The 19,103-nt window shown below is 41.1% G+C and overlaps 3 protein-coding genes across 3 annotated transcripts; 2 read left to right on the top strand and 1 right to left on the bottom strand.

Annotated features, from left to right (window-relative positions):
- Window positions 1–226: 226 nt before the first annotated feature.
- LOC113015349 (1-phosphatidylinositol phosphodiesterase) lies at window positions 227–3,965 on the top strand. Its single transcript, XM_026157362.1, has 4 exons — window positions 227–441; window positions 1,076–1,159; window positions 2,391–2,961; window positions 3,093–3,965. The coding sequence occupies exons 2-4, from the start codon at window positions 1,092–1,094 to the stop codon at window positions 3,387–3,389; spliced, it is 936 nt and encodes a 311-aa protein (XP_026013147.1). The 5' UTR covers window positions 227–441; window positions 1,076–1,091; the 3' UTR covers window positions 3,390–3,965.
- Window positions 3,966–10,568: 6,603 nt separating this feature from the next.
- Window positions 10,569–13,354, top strand: mrpl9 (mitochondrial ribosomal protein L9). The gene is made up of 7 exons (XM_026157367.1): window positions 10,569–10,773; window positions 11,863–12,022; window positions 12,119–12,243; window positions 12,333–12,386; window positions 12,472–12,573; window positions 12,658–12,741; window positions 12,981–13,354. Exons 1-7 carry the CDS (start codon window positions 10,699–10,701, stop codon window positions 13,254–13,256), a joined length of 876 nt encoding a protein of 291 aa, XP_026013152.1. The 5' UTR covers window positions 10,569–10,698; the 3' UTR covers window positions 13,257–13,354.
- A 494-nt stretch (window positions 13,355–13,848) lies between these two features.
- On the bottom strand, window positions 13,849–19,095 carry prcc (proline rich mitotic checkpoint control factor). The gene is made up of 7 exons (XM_026157355.1): window positions 18,254–19,095; window positions 18,117–18,164; window positions 16,755–17,240; window positions 16,401–16,493; window positions 16,075–16,221; window positions 15,862–15,927; window positions 13,849–15,377 (listed from the first exon to the last, which is right to left on the bottom strand). The coding sequence occupies exons 1-7, from the start codon at window positions 18,557–18,559 to the stop codon at window positions 15,291–15,293; spliced, it is 1,233 nt and encodes a 410-aa protein (XP_026013140.1). The 5' UTR covers window positions 18,560–19,095; the 3' UTR covers window positions 13,849–15,290.
- Between the last annotated feature and the right edge of the window lie 8 nt (window positions 19,096–19,103).

Genomic DNA, 19,103 nt, shown 5'->3' with positions numbered 1-19,103 from the left:
GCTTATATTAACTTATGAAGACTGATAAACGCTGTGAGAAATCACTCAGCTGTAACATGACTGCATACAACTGACTTGTACCAAAGAAACATGATAATTTCTGTGTTTTTATTCTCTATTTTAAACCATAATTCAGACAAAAATTAAAGTTTTAAAATATATAAAAACACATATAAAATTGGATTTTTCATCTACTTCTTTGGCATTATTTTCATTATGTATATTCAGGGACAGCTACCCCTCGCACTGACGCTCCCACCCACCCTCACACATGCACAGTACTGCACTCCCACCCCTCAACTCCTCCTCTGTATTAGTTCCCACAGTAATCTCCCAAATCACCAAATTTTGCCTCTGACACCTCAACTCCCCGCTCTCCCTGTTCGACACTCCCAGGACGTTTCTGGACTGGACCGAGGACGGCTCCCCAGCTCGTTTCAGGTAAGAACAGAAGCAAACAGCGAGGCACATCAGCAGGTTTGACACAGTAGCTGTGGATGTTTGGTTCAGCTTTGGGATTAGAAAGCTTTAAGCCTGCCATTGAAATGGGCCACGGGGTTCAGCAGAGGTCGACCTCGAGCTGGTTCAGAATCAATTGCTACTGTTCCACTGTTACAGTTTTACTGCTTTTTAGATTGGCGTGTTTTCATGATGGGAACAGCTCTTCAGCTTCTGTTTTCTCTGTTGTTGTTTTACATGTTTGTCATCCAACAATACATAATTGACCATAAAAAAAAAAACCTTGTCCTTCAGACAATGGATTTAAGTCGGCACTTGTAATGAGGAGTTTATTACAGACAATATTTTAAATAAATTTATTTTTAAGTGAATTTTTTTGTGGAAAAAAGAGCTTGCCTTACTTTAATGAGCACATTTTTAATAAGTCAGCGTGTATATTTGGATGACTGCTCCAAACACGTCATTGTTTACATGCAAGATTTTGTAAGATTTTTCTTTAAGTTTTTGTTGCACCTCTTTTCTTTTTTTTCTTCTTTTTTTAAATGGGTCAATTCTATCATTACATTAAACTGGATCTTGTTATTTTTCATGCTCTTAAATTTTAATCTGTTTCCAGGACTGGAAAATCAGAAATGAGGAACAATATGAGACAAGATTCAGTGAAAATGCACAAGTTGTTAATCGAGCTGGTCCTGCTGGGGTGAGTAAGTCAAAGAGGAGCTACTTACCCACAACAAATATATTTCCATTTTAGGTTTTAGTCCAGTTCAGTGCAACTTTTATTTCTTATTGCACCAACAGTTCAGAACATCAAGCACACACAATAAATCAAAAGAAAAAGTAAGTAAGTTTAAGTGCTTCTCTCAGTAAAACTGGAAGAGAGTCAATATTTCAAAGGTTCTGTCATGTTTAAGCCAAAGACATCCTTGGAAAATAGAAGCAGTTAAAAGATTTATTAATACAGCAGTATATTTAAATAGTAGCAGGAATTGCACATCAAGGACAAAGAAGAGACAGCATGAACAATTGAAAATGAAGACTGACACAAGAACTGAGTTTAAAATCTAACAAGAGCATTACCACTGACAAAAATTGACCAACGTGGTAACAGTTGAGAAAGAAAGCTGTTCTAAATGCTGTGGTGAAGATTAGATGATGGGAGACAGCTGTGCCGCCCCACTGCAGCTGGGCACTCCTCTCTGAGGTCCTACAACCAACCAGTGGAACTTCATGAGAACTGGTGGTGAGAAAGACAGAGAGTTAGAGGTACAGAAAGGGAGAGCGGCCAGAAGAAGGCCACTGGCCTCCATGACCATGAAGTTTTAGAATCACATATATAAAACAAGAAAAAAAAGTAAAATTATTTGCAGGAATGAAAGAATAAAGTTTCATCTACGATTCTGTTTTCATTTGTCTCGTCTTCATCTCCTCACCCCTGAATGGCCATGGCAGATGGTTGCCCCTCCCTGAGCCTGGTTCTAATGGGAATTTCTTCCTGTCAAAAGGGAGTTTTTCCTTTCCACTGTAACCAAGTACTTTCTGATAAATGGTCATCTGATTGTTGGGGTTTTCCTCTGTATTATTGTAAGATTTTATAATCCTACAATACACAAATACTTTGGTTGCTATTGAAAATGATTTAGAACACCCTACTTTCCACTTTCACTGGTCAGTAGTTGATGATTTCATACCTTCGGATTTTAATCTTTATTCTGGAGTGGTGATGTACCACATCCTCCTGTGTAGTACTGAAAATCCAGGATTAATCCTGAAGTTACCTGGATAATTTTAAATACTGGTGTAGTGTAGGCCTAAGGACTGTCCCATGGGGCAACTGTGGCTCAGGTGGATTGATTCCTGTCTCTGGACCTGAGAGCAAAAATTTGAAAAGCCCTGTACTAGATAAGTTATTTTATCTGTCTGTGTTTTAGAGTCATTAGTTCGAGTAACGGTGCAATCCAGAGGCCTGACTATGATGACACACCCAACCCAGAGTTCCTCAACCTGGCCTGGATGGCCAGCATCCCTGATGATCGGCTGCTGTCAGAGATCACCATGCCTGGGACACACAACACCATGGCCCTATATGGTGGTGTGTATGCAGAGTGCCAGACCTGGAGCCTGGCCTCCCAGCTCCGTGCTGGTGTTCGCTTCCTAGACATCCGTGTGCGTCATGTCAACGGAAACCTCACCATTCATCACGGGGTGTCCTACCAGCGAGCGCACTTTGGCGACGTCCTGGAGGGAGTGACTGACTTCCTGCAGGAGTATCCAACTGAGACAGTGCTAATGCGTCTAAAGGAGGAGTTCAGTGAGACGGGTGACATCTATGGTGCTGTGGTAGACTACATCAATCGCTACTCTCACTGGGACCTGCTGTGGCACAGCCGACTCGTGCCAACCATGAGTGAGGCTCGAGGGAAGATCATCATCCTGCAGAACTTCAATGGGCCAGATCTGGGGATGCGTTATGATTCAATGGACATAGCTGATGACTGGAAGGTCTGCCTACATTTTTATACTCAAACTACTTGTGATGTCAGTAGTGTTTTATATTCATTACCTTGGCTATGTTCCATGTGATCCTACTTGGTTTCTGCACTATTTTAAATTACACTTGGTGTTCCCTCCAGGTGCCCACACTGGCACATGTGCAGGAGAAATGGCAGAGTGTCTACAACCACTTGGAGGCTGCACCTTCAGGAAACAAAGCCCAGATTTTTCTCACCTACAGCAGTGGAGCCGGAGTGTTCGCGCACCCCAGGGCCGTCGCACAGCTCATCAACCCACAGCTGTACGAGTACCTGAGGGCCAAGACGGACCTGAACCAGCGCTTTGGAATCATATGCATGGACTTTCCCGCTGCCCCTATTATTCAAATGATCATTGACTTCCAATTAAAAGAGGCTTTTAAGACAGAGCAGGTCTAATAACACAATTCTTAGCCACTTAACTTCCTCACTGACAAAGTAATTAATCAAACGTTTCGGTGCTAATATCTGACCGAGCTCGGCAAAAGTAATTATGATGGAAAGTTTGCCTGGGATGAAATGTCTCATCTGCAAAAGATTTGGGGAATAAAATAAATGCAACTCAAAAATAAATCAGAGGTAGCGCCAAGTGTTTGAGTTTTTGACAGTAATGAACTGCTGTGAAAACTGCTGACATGTGTTGTAATTGCTGTGGGGACACTGCAGTGAACATAAATCACCAGTTAGGTCATATGGAAATTGGAATAAAGCTTAAACAAGCCAACTGAGTAACATTAATGTCCTTGAACTCGCAGAGTTTAACATGAGTCCAACACTTGAGCTGATATTGAGGTCTTTAGAGAAGCTTGAAACAGCCTCCTCTATGACCTCTAACCAGCACCATACTACCAGGAGCTGTTTTCATCCAGTCACATGGTGGCAGCATTGCTTTGTTAGTGGTACTTCTATCTTCCTCTGGCTTACTGCTTACAGTAAGCAGTGAACAACTAGCTTAACCATTGCATCTCAGACCCACTCCAGCTGTCCAAATTTGCAGAACTTGAACCACATTTCTTAATTGAAGCTCCATTAAACAAACTCCACTGATTTTTATGCAGCAATGTTTGTTTACTACTCTTGCTTTCATGTAGAAAAGCATAGATAAAACATACTTCTGTAATAAGTGTCTGGAGATCAATGCACTACATCACTTGGGTGGAGGTAGAAACAAGGAAGCCTACGGGACTCTCATTTGCTCCATTCTCATCTCTGCAAGTAAGGAGCTTTACTGCCAACTGCACTCTCTATCACCCACAATCTCAGGCTTAACGTTTGGTGCAGGGATTGAATCATGGGTAATGTAGGCTCCTGGATTTATTTGGAATTTGATCCTTTGGTCCTACAGCCTCAAAAGGCTTTGTTTAAAAAAATTAAACAGTTTTTTTTCTAAATACTTCCCCTGTATAAAAGTGCAATAATAAATTGCTGGGCTTCACCTTTAATTCAGGGATAAGAACAAATCCCCAGTTTAGCACCAGTGGTTTTAAAATGCTGCTTGAAACTCTAAACTGAAAACAAGTAGCCAGTGAGCCATAAAGATTAAACTCACTTTAATCAACTTTTTCTAATATTCAATATTCTGTTGAAAGCTCAGAGCAAAAAGACATAAATCAACAGATACCTTGTATTATTCAAAGACAATCTTTGTCTGGCAAATATTTTATTTTATAATATTTTGTCCTTCTATAAAATGATATACAACAAAATTTGTTGCACTTCTGCTTAAAAAATGGTTCTCCCTGTAGTTAAAAAGTAAGGGTAATAATATAAGAGATGAATAAGAAAGAAAATAAATAACAATAAAGTAAATCTCATACAGTCTATAATTCAAGGTGCTAACGCAGGGGTGAGCAATTCCAGGCCTCGAGGGCCGGTGTCCTGCAGCTTTTAGATCTCACCTTGGGTCAACACACCTGAATCACATGATTAGTTCGTTACCAGGCCTCTGGAGAACTTCAGGACAGGTTGAGGAGCTAATTTAGCCATTTAAATCAGCTGTGTTGGTTCAAATCAGCTGTGTTGGAGGCCTGGAGTTGCCCACCCCTGTGCTAATATATGGTTTTAAAGCAGCATCAGGGTGGTGACGCCCTCTGTGTTAAAAAAAACAATTTAAAAGTCTGTTGCTGTGTGTTTTTAGTGTCCTGTATCATTTGCTTGAAGGCAGAAGTTTGAAGAAATGGAGGTGAGGGTGAGATGAGTCCTTAATGATGTTTGTTGCTTTCTGAAGCACAGTTTTAATGTTCAGCTTCTGTACACAAACTGTTTGATAGTTGAAAGTGGCAGTCGGTATTTATTGGCACGCGAGAAAAAGCTGATAGTTATAACAGGAAAGCTGATTTTCCTGTGTGCACCACATAAGCTGTCCTGTGGCTTACAATGACCTAGCCCTTGTGCTGCTTCATGATTTAACATGTACTGATTATGTCACTTCAAAATGTAAATCATTTTGATATATAAATATATAATCTAAGAAACAGTATGGTTTACAAGATCAGTGGAAGGATTTCATGTAACTACTTTGTCTTAAGGAAATCTTAAACTGCACATAAACCGTGTCAGATAACAGAGGCTGATTTTTATCATTATTTCCTCTTAGTGAGACAGTGTTGCAACAGTCGCTGAAAGGCTCGAACGTGTATGTCTTAACATCCTGCACTTTGCTAAGAAGTAGCTAACGGCAACTCATGTGTAGTTCTCCTCTTCTGAATACTTGAAGATTAAAAAGGCTCCACTCACAACTGGACAGGTACCGTAGAGCTCTGCTTCTGCTTCCTCTTCATGTTTTGGCTGTGACAAAACTGACTGTAGATATTAACCTCTCTCCACAGATGGATCTAAGGCCTCAAACTGCCTCACAAGTCACAGGAATTGGTTAGATTAGTTTCTGCATCTCATTTTTGTCTCACTTTTTCATAATTTAACCTGTTTTACTGTTAAACCAGTCCTTTACCCTCTTTCTCTTTTTGTTTTTGCAGTGGTGGTGAACATTATATGGTGGATGGTAATGATAGCAGCCATTGGACTGGGTAGGTTTAACAGCTTTAGTTATCCAGTTGGTGAAAACGGCACCTTTAGCATTTCACCTATGATTGATGATGATCTTATATGGTTGTTCTGTTGCATCACAGGGGCCACACACCTGACAAGTTGTACCATACAGCCCCACATCCCCATTTACCTGATAGTGCTGGGGGCAAACAGCATCCTCTCACTAACTCTGACCTACACCAGCAGCGCCTTTGATGATGGAGCAATCCACGTCCTGTCCACAGCCTGTATGACAGTTCTTCACATCTTCAGTTTTGCCTGGTTCATAGCAGGTGGGAGAAAAAAAACTTTCTGAACTCTTCATTTTGCATGAAATTAGACACAAAACTCACGTGCACTTACTGGCCAGTTTATTAGATACAACTTTTTAACTGCTTGTTATCACAAATATCTAATCAGCCAATTATATGGCTGCAACTCAGTGCACACAGAAATGTAGACATGGTTAAAACATCCTGGTGAAAATCAAACTGAGCATCAGAATGAGAAAGTAAGGTGATCTTAAGTGACTTTGAATACAGCATGGTTGTTTGTGCCAGTCGTGCTGGTCTTTTGAGTATTTCTAGGGATTACAGAAAACGATTCAAAAAGGGAAAATATCAAGTGAGCAGCAGTTCTCTGAAAAAATACCTCGTGGATCCCAGAAGTAAGGGGAGAATGACCAGACTGCTTCAAACTCATAGGAAAGCAACAGTAACTCGGATAACTATTAGTTAAAACAAAGTTATGCAGAAGAGCATCTTTGAATGTCAAACCTACAACAGCAGAAAACCACACCAGATGCCACTCCTGTCAGCTAAGAACAAGAACTCAAATGGATAAATATTGCCTGGAATCACAAGCCTTGATTTCTACTAATCAAGACTTTGTAATGGTGTAGGGGACATTTACAAACTGAGGTCCTTTCCTTTTATGACCACATTGTTTGTGTCATAATGTGTCCAATGAGTGCATCTATAGTAAAATTGTTAATGTTGGAAATGGAAGTATTTAATCTTATTGGCATTGAGCAGACAAAAACAAATTTAGGAAATGCTGCATTCACAACCTGGTAGTAATGCCACACAAATACTTACACCCTTCCTTATTAGATATCAGAGACCAGCGCACACAATGTGTGGTTTTCAAGGCTCAGTGAATCTATATTTGTGGTGAAAATAAGAAACCACTCTGTCTTGCAAACACATCTATCAGTAACAGTCGCCCCCTTTTTTACATTTTGCTTCATGATGCTTAGTTAAAGGATCGTGTAAAATGTTTTTGCAACTTTTACTGAGTTGTGGATCAGTTTGGGGAAAAAATGGTGACGTAATTGTGTGTAACGAATCAGCACATAGTATCTTCCATGGTCAAGAAACTGATGACAGTGGGTTATTTGGCTTTGCCAATCAAATCTGACCAAACCACAGCCTTTAAAAACACAGTGAAGTAGTTCAAACTGTTGCTGCTGCGACCTTTAAAGTGAATACATTGTTAAGGTTTCACTTAGAACTGAAGACCTGTGTGTTGTCTGTCTTCACCTTACAGGCAGCAGCTGGATTTATTCTGTCTATCCTCCAAACTACTTACCTGGAAAAGATCCGTACTGCCACAAGGTGACCTACCAGTTTGCGTTTGTCGTCACTACACTGGTGTGGGTCGCACTGGGTCTCATTTTCTTCTGCGGTTGTTGCTTCGGCATGCTGATCTGCTGCAGGACTATGTGTGCTAGACGTCACTTGACACCCAACCGAGGCAGTTTCTATGGTGCAATAAGTGAGTCTGCTGGTGATGTGTGATTTAAATTCCAGATTATGTCCTCAGGTATTTAAGGAAATTGTCTTTTGGCCAGTGATGCAGATTTTGATCCTCTTTCTGAGGATTGATTTTGTTTTATCACTGTGAGGGTTATTGAAGCTTTCCTCTGCAGCTGCAAACAAGAGTATTTAAAAAAGCACATTTCCAAAAGGCTACTTGATTTTTGTTTTTCTGCAGACTTCTCCCAAATGCCATAAATAAAGGTGGCTTATTGCACCATACACCAAAAAGTTTAAGGTGTTTGCTTTATGTTGCAGCACCTTGGGTTTTTTTTTTTTTTTTTTTTTAAGCCCTTGTTTTCCACACGCTGATGAAGTCAGACCTATTAACTGCTAAAACATCACATCCCTTTTACACGCCACCGCCACCACGAGTGTGAAACTTCCTGTTTGTACCAGAAAAAACTGTCAGTGACTCAGCAGTAGCATCTAACAAAATGTTGGTGGTACTGGTATTTTGTGTTTTTATTTTCAGCTCTGCCATGTTTCTGTGAGTCATTTTTAGTGCATCTCAGTATGGTGCACAAAGACTTAACCGAACAGTGTTGCTTGAAAATAAAAGCTTCTTTTTTTTTTTTTTCTCTCCATATTGTGCAATTCAGCAGTGGTAACCTGCAACTGAATCCTCTAATGTAGCTGGATGTATCACAGAAATAGTTTTAACTAAAACCCATTTAAAAAAAAAAAAAAAAAAAAAAAAACCTACATTGGAAAAACTTCCTCACAGGTTCAGAAGTTTTCAGAGAGTTGAGCTTAAAACTTGTGTAACTGTCGTTGCATCCAGCAAAAACACAATGTGGACCCTGTGGGGTGTTTTGTTTTTTTTTGTTTTTTTTGTTTTTTTGCTGTTTTTTGTTTATATCTATATAAAAATGGTGGTCAATTACAGCAGCAATTCGAGCTGGTGCTCCTACATACAGTATATAGGGTGTGTATGTAGAAACCAGCGGTAGGAGCCAAATATTTCTAGGTCCAGTGTGTTTTGTTTGTGGGTGTTTGCATGTATCCAGGCATCTCTGTGAATGTAGTGGCTTTATATAGTAAATGTATTCTAAACGACTGAGAAAACAACAAACCTTGAATATTTTTTTTATTTTTATTCTTCTGCTTATGTTTTGTTAACTATCTACTGCACTGAAGTCTGTATTGCAAGAATGATATTAAATGTTGTTTACAATAAAATTGAATAGCCCTTTTGTTTGGATTTAAGAGGTTTGCCTTGATGAACACAATAAAAATGCTTTTGCAAAAACTCTTACTGCAGAGGGGGTGGACTCTTTCCTATTCTGAAGTTGGTCTTGGTGAGAGGTGGCAAGCTGCTGTGGGTATCTTAATATGAAGATTGGAGAATTTCCCAGAAGAGAAGGTTTATTGCCTGTGCCTTCGGGTACGGGAACCTGCCCTGACTGTTGTCTGCACTTTAGAGTTCAGTTCAGAGTACCCAGCCTTTTGGAGTCCCTGGGCTTGAGGGTGCTCCCCCTGTCGCCCTACTAGCAGACTTCAATGCTCATCTGGGCAACGACTGTGAGATCTGGAGCGGCATGATTGGGAGAAACGGTCTGCTTGATCTGAACCAGAGTGGTGTTCTGTTACTGGACTTCTGTGCAAAAAAAACAAATTGTCCATAATGATCAGCATGTTCAACCATAAGGGTGTCCATAAGTGCACATGGCATTAGGATACCGTACGCCACAGGTCGATCGATTTTCTAGTAGTATCACCAGATCTGCAGCAGTATGTTCTGGACGCAAGTGAAGAGAGGACCTGAGCTGTCAACTGATAGCCACCTGGTAGTGACTTGGATCAGGTGGTGATGCTGGAAAGACCTGGTGCGCCTCAGTGTTTAGTGGCGTTGTGCTGGCAGCACCTGGCAGAGTCCCCAGTTTGTGAGCTCTTCAGCTCATAGAGGCATAAAGACTTTCTGACTGCCTCTAAGAGATTCTGGGAAAATGTGAGCTGACTCAGCAGAGGAAAGGGGTTTCCCACCTGCACTGTGTATAGTGCAGGTGGAGCGCTGCTGACTTCAACTGAGGATATTGTAGTGCGGTGAAAGGAATATTTGGAGAAATTATTTAATCTGACTGATACATCTGCTATTTAGGAAGCATAGTCTGGGGACGTGAGGGACGACTAGTCCATCACTGGGGGTGAGGTCACTTAAGCAGATAAACGTGACAGTCGCAAAAAAATGTTGAGACATTTTTTAGAGTATGTTTGAGAACAAAAATTTCCTTTGGAGACAAGAACATTTACATTCTAGATCTCCAAAAAACTGTTTTAAAACACATGAAAAAAAGGTCTCGTTGCGTTAAATCATTATTGTGGAAAGTACAAATTAAGTAAAAAGGTTACTGTTGATTAAAATGTGTTAATTTACAGATTAATGATTAATCTCATAAATCATGACGCACTGCTTTATAAGTATCGGTATCTGTATTGTATCTGCAATATTGGCAATGCACTTGGTATCGATACAGCACTAGCAGGCGATCCTGAGGCGACCTCTAAAAAGGGAACCGCTGAAAGAACAGATTGCCCTTTAATATTGCCTGATTAAATGATTGCCTGCAAAATGTTCAGTCTTTACACGTTAAAATAAAAATATCATGAATCATATGACGAATATTTGCGTTATTGCGTTCTATCCATATTTACATTTAAGTTTTTTTTTCTTTTTTGAGTTTGAGGTCTTTTGTAGTCAGGCTTTTTTCTGGTCCTCTGTGCAGCTGGTGGGGTCCTCCTACGCCACACAACAAGCGACGCTGTCAGGCATGCTGTAGACAGGCTAGAGGTGAGTTTACAGAGACCGGAGATAAACTAATGATAAACTGCCGCAGGAAAACTTACCTCTGATTTGTGGGAGCATGTGGAGCCGCCTCGTCCTCCAGGCTCTGCTCGGCCAGCCTGCCGCCAGGAGCTTCTCTCTGACTGCTGCTCAGGTCGGTGTTTCCAGGGGCTCTGCGCTCTCCTGCACTACCGCAAATCTCTGTGCTCTAGCCCGCACTTTACATCCACTGTGCTAAAGCACAGAGATTTGTAGTCTCTACCAGGTTGTTTAGATTTTGTATAACAAAGTTGGCACCAACTACTTTTAGTTAGCTTATAATAAACTGGGTTGAGACATACCAATAAAATGAATGCAATTTTATACAGAAATCCCACACTAAGACTCTCATAGAGGTTTAAGTCTGAAGTGCTATTGTGGTAGAGGCAATTAAATTATCTAGAAACCTGCTTCTAGATCCGTCATCTATGCTCCAAGGAGCATAGATGCTCCAAGGAGCATAGATGCTAAAAACCATCTAAACACCCACCTACGTGCCTTGAATGTACTTTATTTTTGAGAAAGCCAATGACAGTAGGGGCTAGAGATTTAGCATAATGCCCATTAATACGCGTGTCTTTCTTCTGCACTATTTTCAGGTAGATCTTTGATGGGTAGAAGGTTAATTTCTTGTTGTTAAAAATATTTACATAAAAATATCCTCAGGATGTACAAATTACAGTTATTATCAGTTGGCTCAGTTATTTTGTGGATGGATGTGACGATTGGAAGGTTGGTGGTTGATGTAAGGAGCTTGGAAAGAAAAGCATCTGGACTTCTTAAAGTTTCTTGAAGTCCAGACGCTTTTCTTTCCAAGTTCTTTAGACTATGATGACCTGGATGACTGAGAACCTTCACAGTCATGTTGGAGGTTGATCCTTGGCTCCTCTAATCTTCATGTTGAAGTATCATTGGGCAAGATACTGAACCCCAGATTGCCCCTCATGCATCCACTGCACTGTGAGTGTGTGAATGTTAAGTTAAAAGCACATTAGCACAGGGGGGAAAAACCCTTGTTTGAATGTTTGTTTGTAAAAAGTGCTTACCTGAGGGATAAAGCAATATATATGTATGATATATATGTATGTATAACAACCTTAATAACATTCTCAGTACATGAAATTAATGATTTGAAGTATCACAGAAGCTAGAGTCCACTTTCAAAATGTGTAAAGTCACGTGTGGTTGCTTGATGTTTCTGCAGAACACAGTCGTGGTGGAGCGATGGTGGCAAGTGCCCTTGTCCAAAGTAGGGAGTCCACCGAGGCTTCACCCTCGAAGACACAGAATCTACAAGCTGGTCGAGGATACCAAGCATGCTCCTAAGGAGAAAATGGAGCTCATCCTGACTCAGACGGTACCAAGTGAGTATCACAAGGAAGTTTAAACTAGTAACGATGTGTTTTCTAAAATTCTTTGTAATATGAAAACATCTTTTTGTTTTGTTTTTTTTGTGACAGAGCTCGGCGGGCGAGGAGACACCGTGTTTGTAAGAAAGTCTGTTGGACGAAACAAGCTGCTGCCTCAAGGCCTCGCAGTGTATCCATCACCAGAGAACAAAGAGATGTTTGCAGAAGAGCTACGTGTGTGTACTCTATTTATATTCCATCATATATTTCAAATGTATTAAAGAGCAGTACTCAATATCACCTTTGTTGGTTTTTGTTTACACAGCTTTTGCGTGAGGGGAAAGCAGGAGACAGAATCCAAACCCGCACAGGACAACTGGTAAGTTTCATGTCAGGCGCTTTTGCTCAGTACAACAAATAGTTTTAAAACCAAGATTTTAACAGGGGTTTCTTTCTGTTTTCAGACTGTGGAGCTCCTGAAATGCTCCAAGCTAAAGATAAACAGAATGCCCTCCGAGGAGTTTCAGCTCAATAAAGAAGTAGTCTGCAGACAGTTTGCTAAGAAGGTGTGATGCCTTTCAGTTTTTATCCATGTTTCTAATTAATTCTGTTAACCAGATAAGATACTCATATTGCTTTTGTTCCCGTAGTTGGGGATAGTGGTGCCACCTCATGCACTGAATCTTCCATTTGAACCTATTAAGGATGTAGGTGACTACTGGTGCGATGTCACGGTAAGATAAACTATATCAGTGCATCTCGTGGGCAACCTTTTGCACCAAGTGTAGCTTCGTACTGTGTCTTTGCAGCAGAAAGAAGTTGTAGTTACTCCATGTAAGCTCCATGCTGCAAAAAACAATTGTTTTCCTATTATTCTTATAATAAATAAACCCTTAGTTATGCATTATTTATTTTTTGGACTGCTGTTTTACCAGATAACATAGAAACATGAGCAGTGTGTTATTTCCTTCAGGTTAATGGCTTGGATACTGTTCGCGTTCCCATATCTCTGTTCCCATACGAGGATCCGTCTGCAAGCTCTCAGCGGCAGTTGAAAGCCCAAAAGCGGCAGCAGGCAGCTGCAGCTGATTCAGAAGCTGCTGATGAGGAGGGCGCTGTTTTAAAGGCAGTTTCTGACGCAGCGGCAGAGGCCGAGGCTGGTGAAGAGCCTGCAGGATCCACTGCCGCAGCTACACAGACAACGGCAGACACAACAGCACCACCAAGTGGAAGCCTGAAAAAAGATTAAAGGACTCAAAATGCAGATGATGTTTGGCTGTAATGCACATGTGTGCGTAGCAACAGCTGTCTGCGTGTCTATTAAAATTGCTCAGTGTCACATTCTGATTATTTTGAACAGTGTTAAAATAGCCGTCCATCTTGTACTGCTTATCTGGGTCCTGGTTGTCGGGGCAGCAGTCAGATACCAACGCTCCTCCCTCTCCCCATCCACTTCCCAGGGACACTGAGTGGTTCCCAAACCAGCTAGAGGCATAATCTCTCTCCGGTGTGTCCTATGTGTGACACAGGGTCGCCTCCTACCCAGGAGGAAGTATACTGGCAGTGTGGAGGTGTAGCGTCTCCACTATAGAGTCCTCCCGAATGACCAGGCTCCTTAAAGCTGAGAGTCCACACACTTTAAAGCACAATGTTTATAGCAGTTTTTAAAATCAGTTTTCAGGATGAGAATAAATAACACAAAACTGGTAAAGAGCCATCAGGATCAGCAGCTACACAGGAAACCTTTGAGTGGGAAAGTTTGTTTTACTGTATGCAGCATGAGTATTATTGTGATAGTAGCAATAATGAAAACTGCCCATAGACATACAAAGTGTAAGCAGTCAGGAAAATCAAAAGTTTATTGATCAATTTTAACTCGACAATGCACAAAAGTAAATGGTAAACCAAAAACCAACAAATTATTCCGAGGAATGCTGTTTAATGTCATGTTAGTGGAGTGCCAATACAGTTGTGTGGTTTGCAAGTCGTTGCATGAGATTTGCTGAAATCAAAGCTCTGCAATTTATTTTCCCGTCTCGGCGTAAGGATATACGAGCAGCCTGTCGGCTTCTTTCTTCTGCTCGTGTTTAGAATTTAGCTGTAGTATTTGAGGCAGATCAGATTGTGTAATTGTTTCTGATAAGTTGTTTTCTGATAAGAGTTCACATTTAAAGTTTGATAACGCAAGATGTATGAAATGTATTGCATTTAGAGGAAATCTGGCTCAGGTTCGAACACTTCTGCTGTCGGGACAAAGAACAGAGGACTCGTGGAGGCTTGACTATTGCTTTGGTAAAGACAAAATGTAGTTACATAGAGTCTGGAGATATAAAAAGCATATTTTTACTGCTTTCCATCTGAGAAAGTTGAACAAATCACTAAATTTCCCCCCCAAAATTTGATGTTTAAAAAGAAGAAGAAAAAAATACATATAAAATGTTTAAAAAATGAATGTAATCTCCATTTTTAAGGTGGGTGTTTTGCTTTTAGCACCGCCCGCCAGATGCTGCTACCATGTTAAAAATCATATTGATTTAGAGTCTTCAATGTTTCCTCAGAGCAAGAAGACAATGACGTTCATGTTTGGTTCTCTGGTCTTTTTCAGTTTTCCAGTGGGAGAAAATGAAACGCACATTAAAAAATAAGAAAAATAAAACTTTTACAAACAAAAGTAGGTATCAGTTATATAATAGCAAACTTCTTATTACTAATGAGCAACTGCAGCAAGTACATGTTTATCAGAAAACAGTCGATCCTGTGTGCAGATATGTAACACGTCACAGCTTTCCAGTGACTCCAGCTTGTTTAAAATGAATAACATCCAGATTTCATTAATAACTTGCATCATTCCCAGAGAACCAAACCTTTGTTTCTGTAGATCACAAAGAAGTACAACATGAACAGGAAGCATAAACATTCAAAGGAAAAACATTTAGAATAATGGCCACTTCAGAGTCACTTTACATCTGTTCTGCCAATGACTGAGCAAAAGTACCTTAAAAATACTGTTACATAAGTATAGTGCCTCTATTTAATATAAATGACAGTGAATGGGGAGTGTAGCGGTTGTGGCTGGATCTTAGATATAAGAATAACACCTGGTCAAACAACAGAACTACTGAATATTAACAGGTCAACACAAATACAGGATGGAGGGCAGGAAGGAAAATCTGTATCCAGACTGTATGCTTACTGTTTCTAAACATGTTTCCTCTTTGTGGAAGTATATTTGGAAAGCTCTACTCTAATTTCTGTATGTCACCACAGTCCACAGTCATGATGTTTAGAAGCCATATTTGGCCTGGGTCTGTCGGCGGGTTAACCTGTTTTCTGCCCAGTTGTTTTTCAGCTCCAGCTCACGTTCCTTTGCCTGTGAAACGACAGGGAAAGTAAGAAATGTTGTTTATTTGAACAGATTTCCAATAAGAAGACAAGAGATGCAGCTACGGTGAGCTAAACCATGTGGGATCAGTAAAGTATGCAAACCTCTCTTCCCTCTCTTGTCAGACTACAAGAGAGGGAACACCTGTGCATAACAAAGCTAACACTAGCATTCTGGCAGAGATAAGGGCAACTATTTAGCTTTTCCTAATCCTTTGTGCAGGCTTCTTTCTTGCAGCTTATTGTGCTAATCACTGGCACACTGCAGCTGACAACTAGACTTTAGGATAGCTCTGTACAAACAGGCCACCAAGCAGAAGTATTACGTGTCTACACATGCCGCACAGAGTGCAGATTTCCACTCACTTTCAAAACAAGCAGAAAAATCCTCTGTGACGTTGGACTGCAGCTACAAAGTCTTGAATTAAATTTACATCATACAAATGCACAATGCGTGTTTTAGCAGCACCCACCTGGTGGATGAGATAAGTTATCTGATGCTTGCGTCGCTGCTGTCCTGTAGGTTGTTCTCCTCTTTTCTGTGGAAAGGTAAAGAAAAGCGGGTGTTACAAAAAATTAAAGAAAATATTCCATCTTAAAATTATGCTGTGCATCAACATTTTAGTGAGAGGAACATAGGACAATCTGTTGCAAAAACAAAAGAGGAAGCGAGCCGATCGGGTCACCTTGCTAAAAGACTGCCGATGCTGCTTCTCTTCGGTCATGCTCTTGGTCATCCACTGCTGGTTGCCGCTCAGCTGGTCGTCGCCTTTGATCTCCAGAAACTTCACCTCCTCTTTGCCCCTGTTTCTTTTCCCCTGCAGCCGCATGAACTGCAGGACAAAGAAAATACCGGTTAACCAAAACCTTTTCTTAATTAACAGCCTCTAGTTGAGGACAAAACAATGATAACACCATAGAGCACAGGTACAAAAATCAGTCTGTGTAAATAATAGAATTTGCTCTGATAACAAATAAGAAAAATGAGGCACACAAGTAGCATAGTTCTTACCGCTTCATCATCAAACATGGCTGAGTTGCCGGGCTCTTCAGCCTCTGCTATTCCCGGGTTGGGATCTTGGTAATATGGCTCATTGTAGTATCCCTGTTCAAGCAAAAAGACATAGGATAACAATATAATTCATTCATGTTAGCTACATTGTGACTCTTGTAATTGAGAGTCTGACACAGCATTCATACTTTAAAAGATATCTTTATCTTAACTGGAAAACACTGAAATGCAGGCATGTCTGAACTAACATGATTTATGACTTATTAGGAAAAGCTGGCATCATCTAATTGAACATAATGACTCAAGTTAACAGCATGAATCTGATACATATGTACAGTATAAAGTCATTATTACCGGAGGAAAAGCCTCTGGGCCCGCTATGGGTTGTTCATATTCATTATATTGACCTCCCCATGCGCCACTTGTCTCATGTTTTCCCCCAAAGTCGAGAGGGGCATCCGACTGCCCCGGTTCATCAGGAGCTGCAAAAGGAAGGGGCTCTGCAAGGGCTCCTGGCTCAGGGTCCAAGCTGGGGACGACTGCAGGTAGAGGTTGAGAGCTCTCGCCTAGAGAAAAGTAGTTCTGTGGGGTTATGTCCTCTTCATTATCCTGGTCATCTGAAGCTATCTGTCTAGCCAGCTGGAGGGCAGCTGACTTTGCTGCAGCTTTGATGGCGGAGGGAGACGCACTAGAACCAAGACCATGTGCAGGGGTTCCAGGTTTGGGTGCTTTCGGTTCTTGCCGTTTAGTTAGCGAATGAGGGATCAGAGGTCTGTCCGTCTCCTTCACTGTCAGGTTTTTGGGTTGTGGCAGAATGGAGGACAAGCCTGTACCTGCACCCTGACAGAGAAAGGAGATATGGGTTGAAAGAGAGAGGAAATGGCAGCTACATCATAGGAGAATGTTGTTACACTATGAAATCTGAGGAAAATAAGATATTCTTTGTCACTGGTTCCTACTTTGTTTTTATTTAATTTAAACCTCAATCAAAGAAAGAAACAATGAGAAGAGTGAAGTGGCAGACCTACATCTAAGCTAGAAACCATATAACGTGTATTTACATGCGAACCACTGTGCAAGCCAGGTTAATCTGCAGTATTTTATAACAAATAAGCATTTAGAGTTTGTGTACACAAGCCTATAACATGTTTACGAGCTCATTACACTGAGGTAACATTTTATTCAAGAAACAGCATAGGGACCTTTCCCCAACACCAACATTGGTGCCTCACTGGTATATATGCATGTTGAACTATATCAATGCCTGTTTTGTATTTTTACTATTTACTACCATTTTATCTAATTCAGAAATACGTTTATTCCACATTCCCAAGGTTGATTGTGTTCATCTGGATGAGCGTTTTCAATGGGAGAAACATTTCGTCACTCATCCAAGTGACTTCTTCAGTCTCAGCTGACTGCAGGTTTACTCAACCTTACAAACAGTACATCTGCGCAATAACAAACCAGCCGACTGAATGAACAATGGACTGTGAGGTCAATTCCTTGATCGTTAATATGCAAATTGTCATGACCATTGACCAAAAAACCACTGATCAATGGCCATGAGTACTGCAGTCAGCTGAAACTGAAGGAGTCACTTGGATGAGTGACGAAAGGTTTCTCCCATTGAAAACGCTCATCCAGATGAACACAATCAACCTTTTGGGAATGTGGAATAAACTTCACATAACTGCATGTGTCTGATTTCCTTACCTGATTTTGTAGTTTCTTCGTTGCTGGTTCGTCATCATCTGAGTCTGACTATGAACAACAGGGTTACAGATGATGAATTAAAACCTTATTTTATGCAAGAGGTATGAGCAAACAGCTTGAAGTAGCTCAGTACTCACATCCTGCCTCTGGATCTGCGGCACGGTGATCTTGACGGGCTCTGTCCGTTTCCTTGGCTTGGGTAGGCTGGAGAATAAGCTTCCTTTAGATGGCTGAGGATCTGGATCATCGGCTGATGAGCTATCCTCTACTGCAGTGCTCAATGCTGTCTTCTTGGCTGGCCCTTCGGTCCCTCCTGCCGATACCGTTTTTTTAGGAGCAGGCAGGTGTGAGAAGAGCCCTCCTGCGCTGGGTTTGCTCTCCGGCACGGCAGAGGTTTCCTCTGAGTCACTCTCATCACTGCTGCCATAGGCGACTAAAGACATGTTTGCTAATGTTATTAAAGATGAGCAATCTGCAGAAACTCGTGGACATGGATAACCTCTTCTCCTTGATGATCGCAAGAAGCCGTACTCACACTGGCTTATCCGACGAACTGACTTCTGTTAAAAGGTAAGGGAATCTCTGATCGCTAAAGCTGCGATGATAACGACATGAAGCCGAGCGAAGCTGTAGTAGAATATAGCGCAGGGAGTTAAAAGGGGTCGCCGCAATGAAACGACTGACTCAAAGCTCTGTCCAAGTTCGCAATGCTAGCCAGTGTTAGCTAGGCCACCGCAACAAACGATATCAGCTAGCTGACCGCTGTGTTCCAGAAAAAAAAGCAGCTCTCCTTAAAAGTGCTATTATAAATAAAGCAGCAGCTATGTTGTTTCACACCACAATGCGCAACTTTGCTGTGTTGTTTCGCCAACAAAATAAGCTCGTTTAGTCCCTTGGCTCCATCAAAACATTCGCCTCTATCGTTCGTGATCGAAAATGCGACAACTGCGCAGCTTTTTGCGCAACACTCTTCTTCTTCTCCTCCTA

This window comes from Astatotilapia calliptera, chromosome 22 (assembly GCF_900246225.1).
Source record: "Astatotilapia calliptera chromosome 22, fAstCal1.2, whole genome shotgun sequence".
Lineage (NCBI taxonomy): Eukaryota > Metazoa > Chordata > Actinopteri > Cichliformes > Cichlidae > Astatotilapia > Astatotilapia calliptera.
This window is presented reverse-complemented; position numbering and strand designations above follow the sequence as displayed.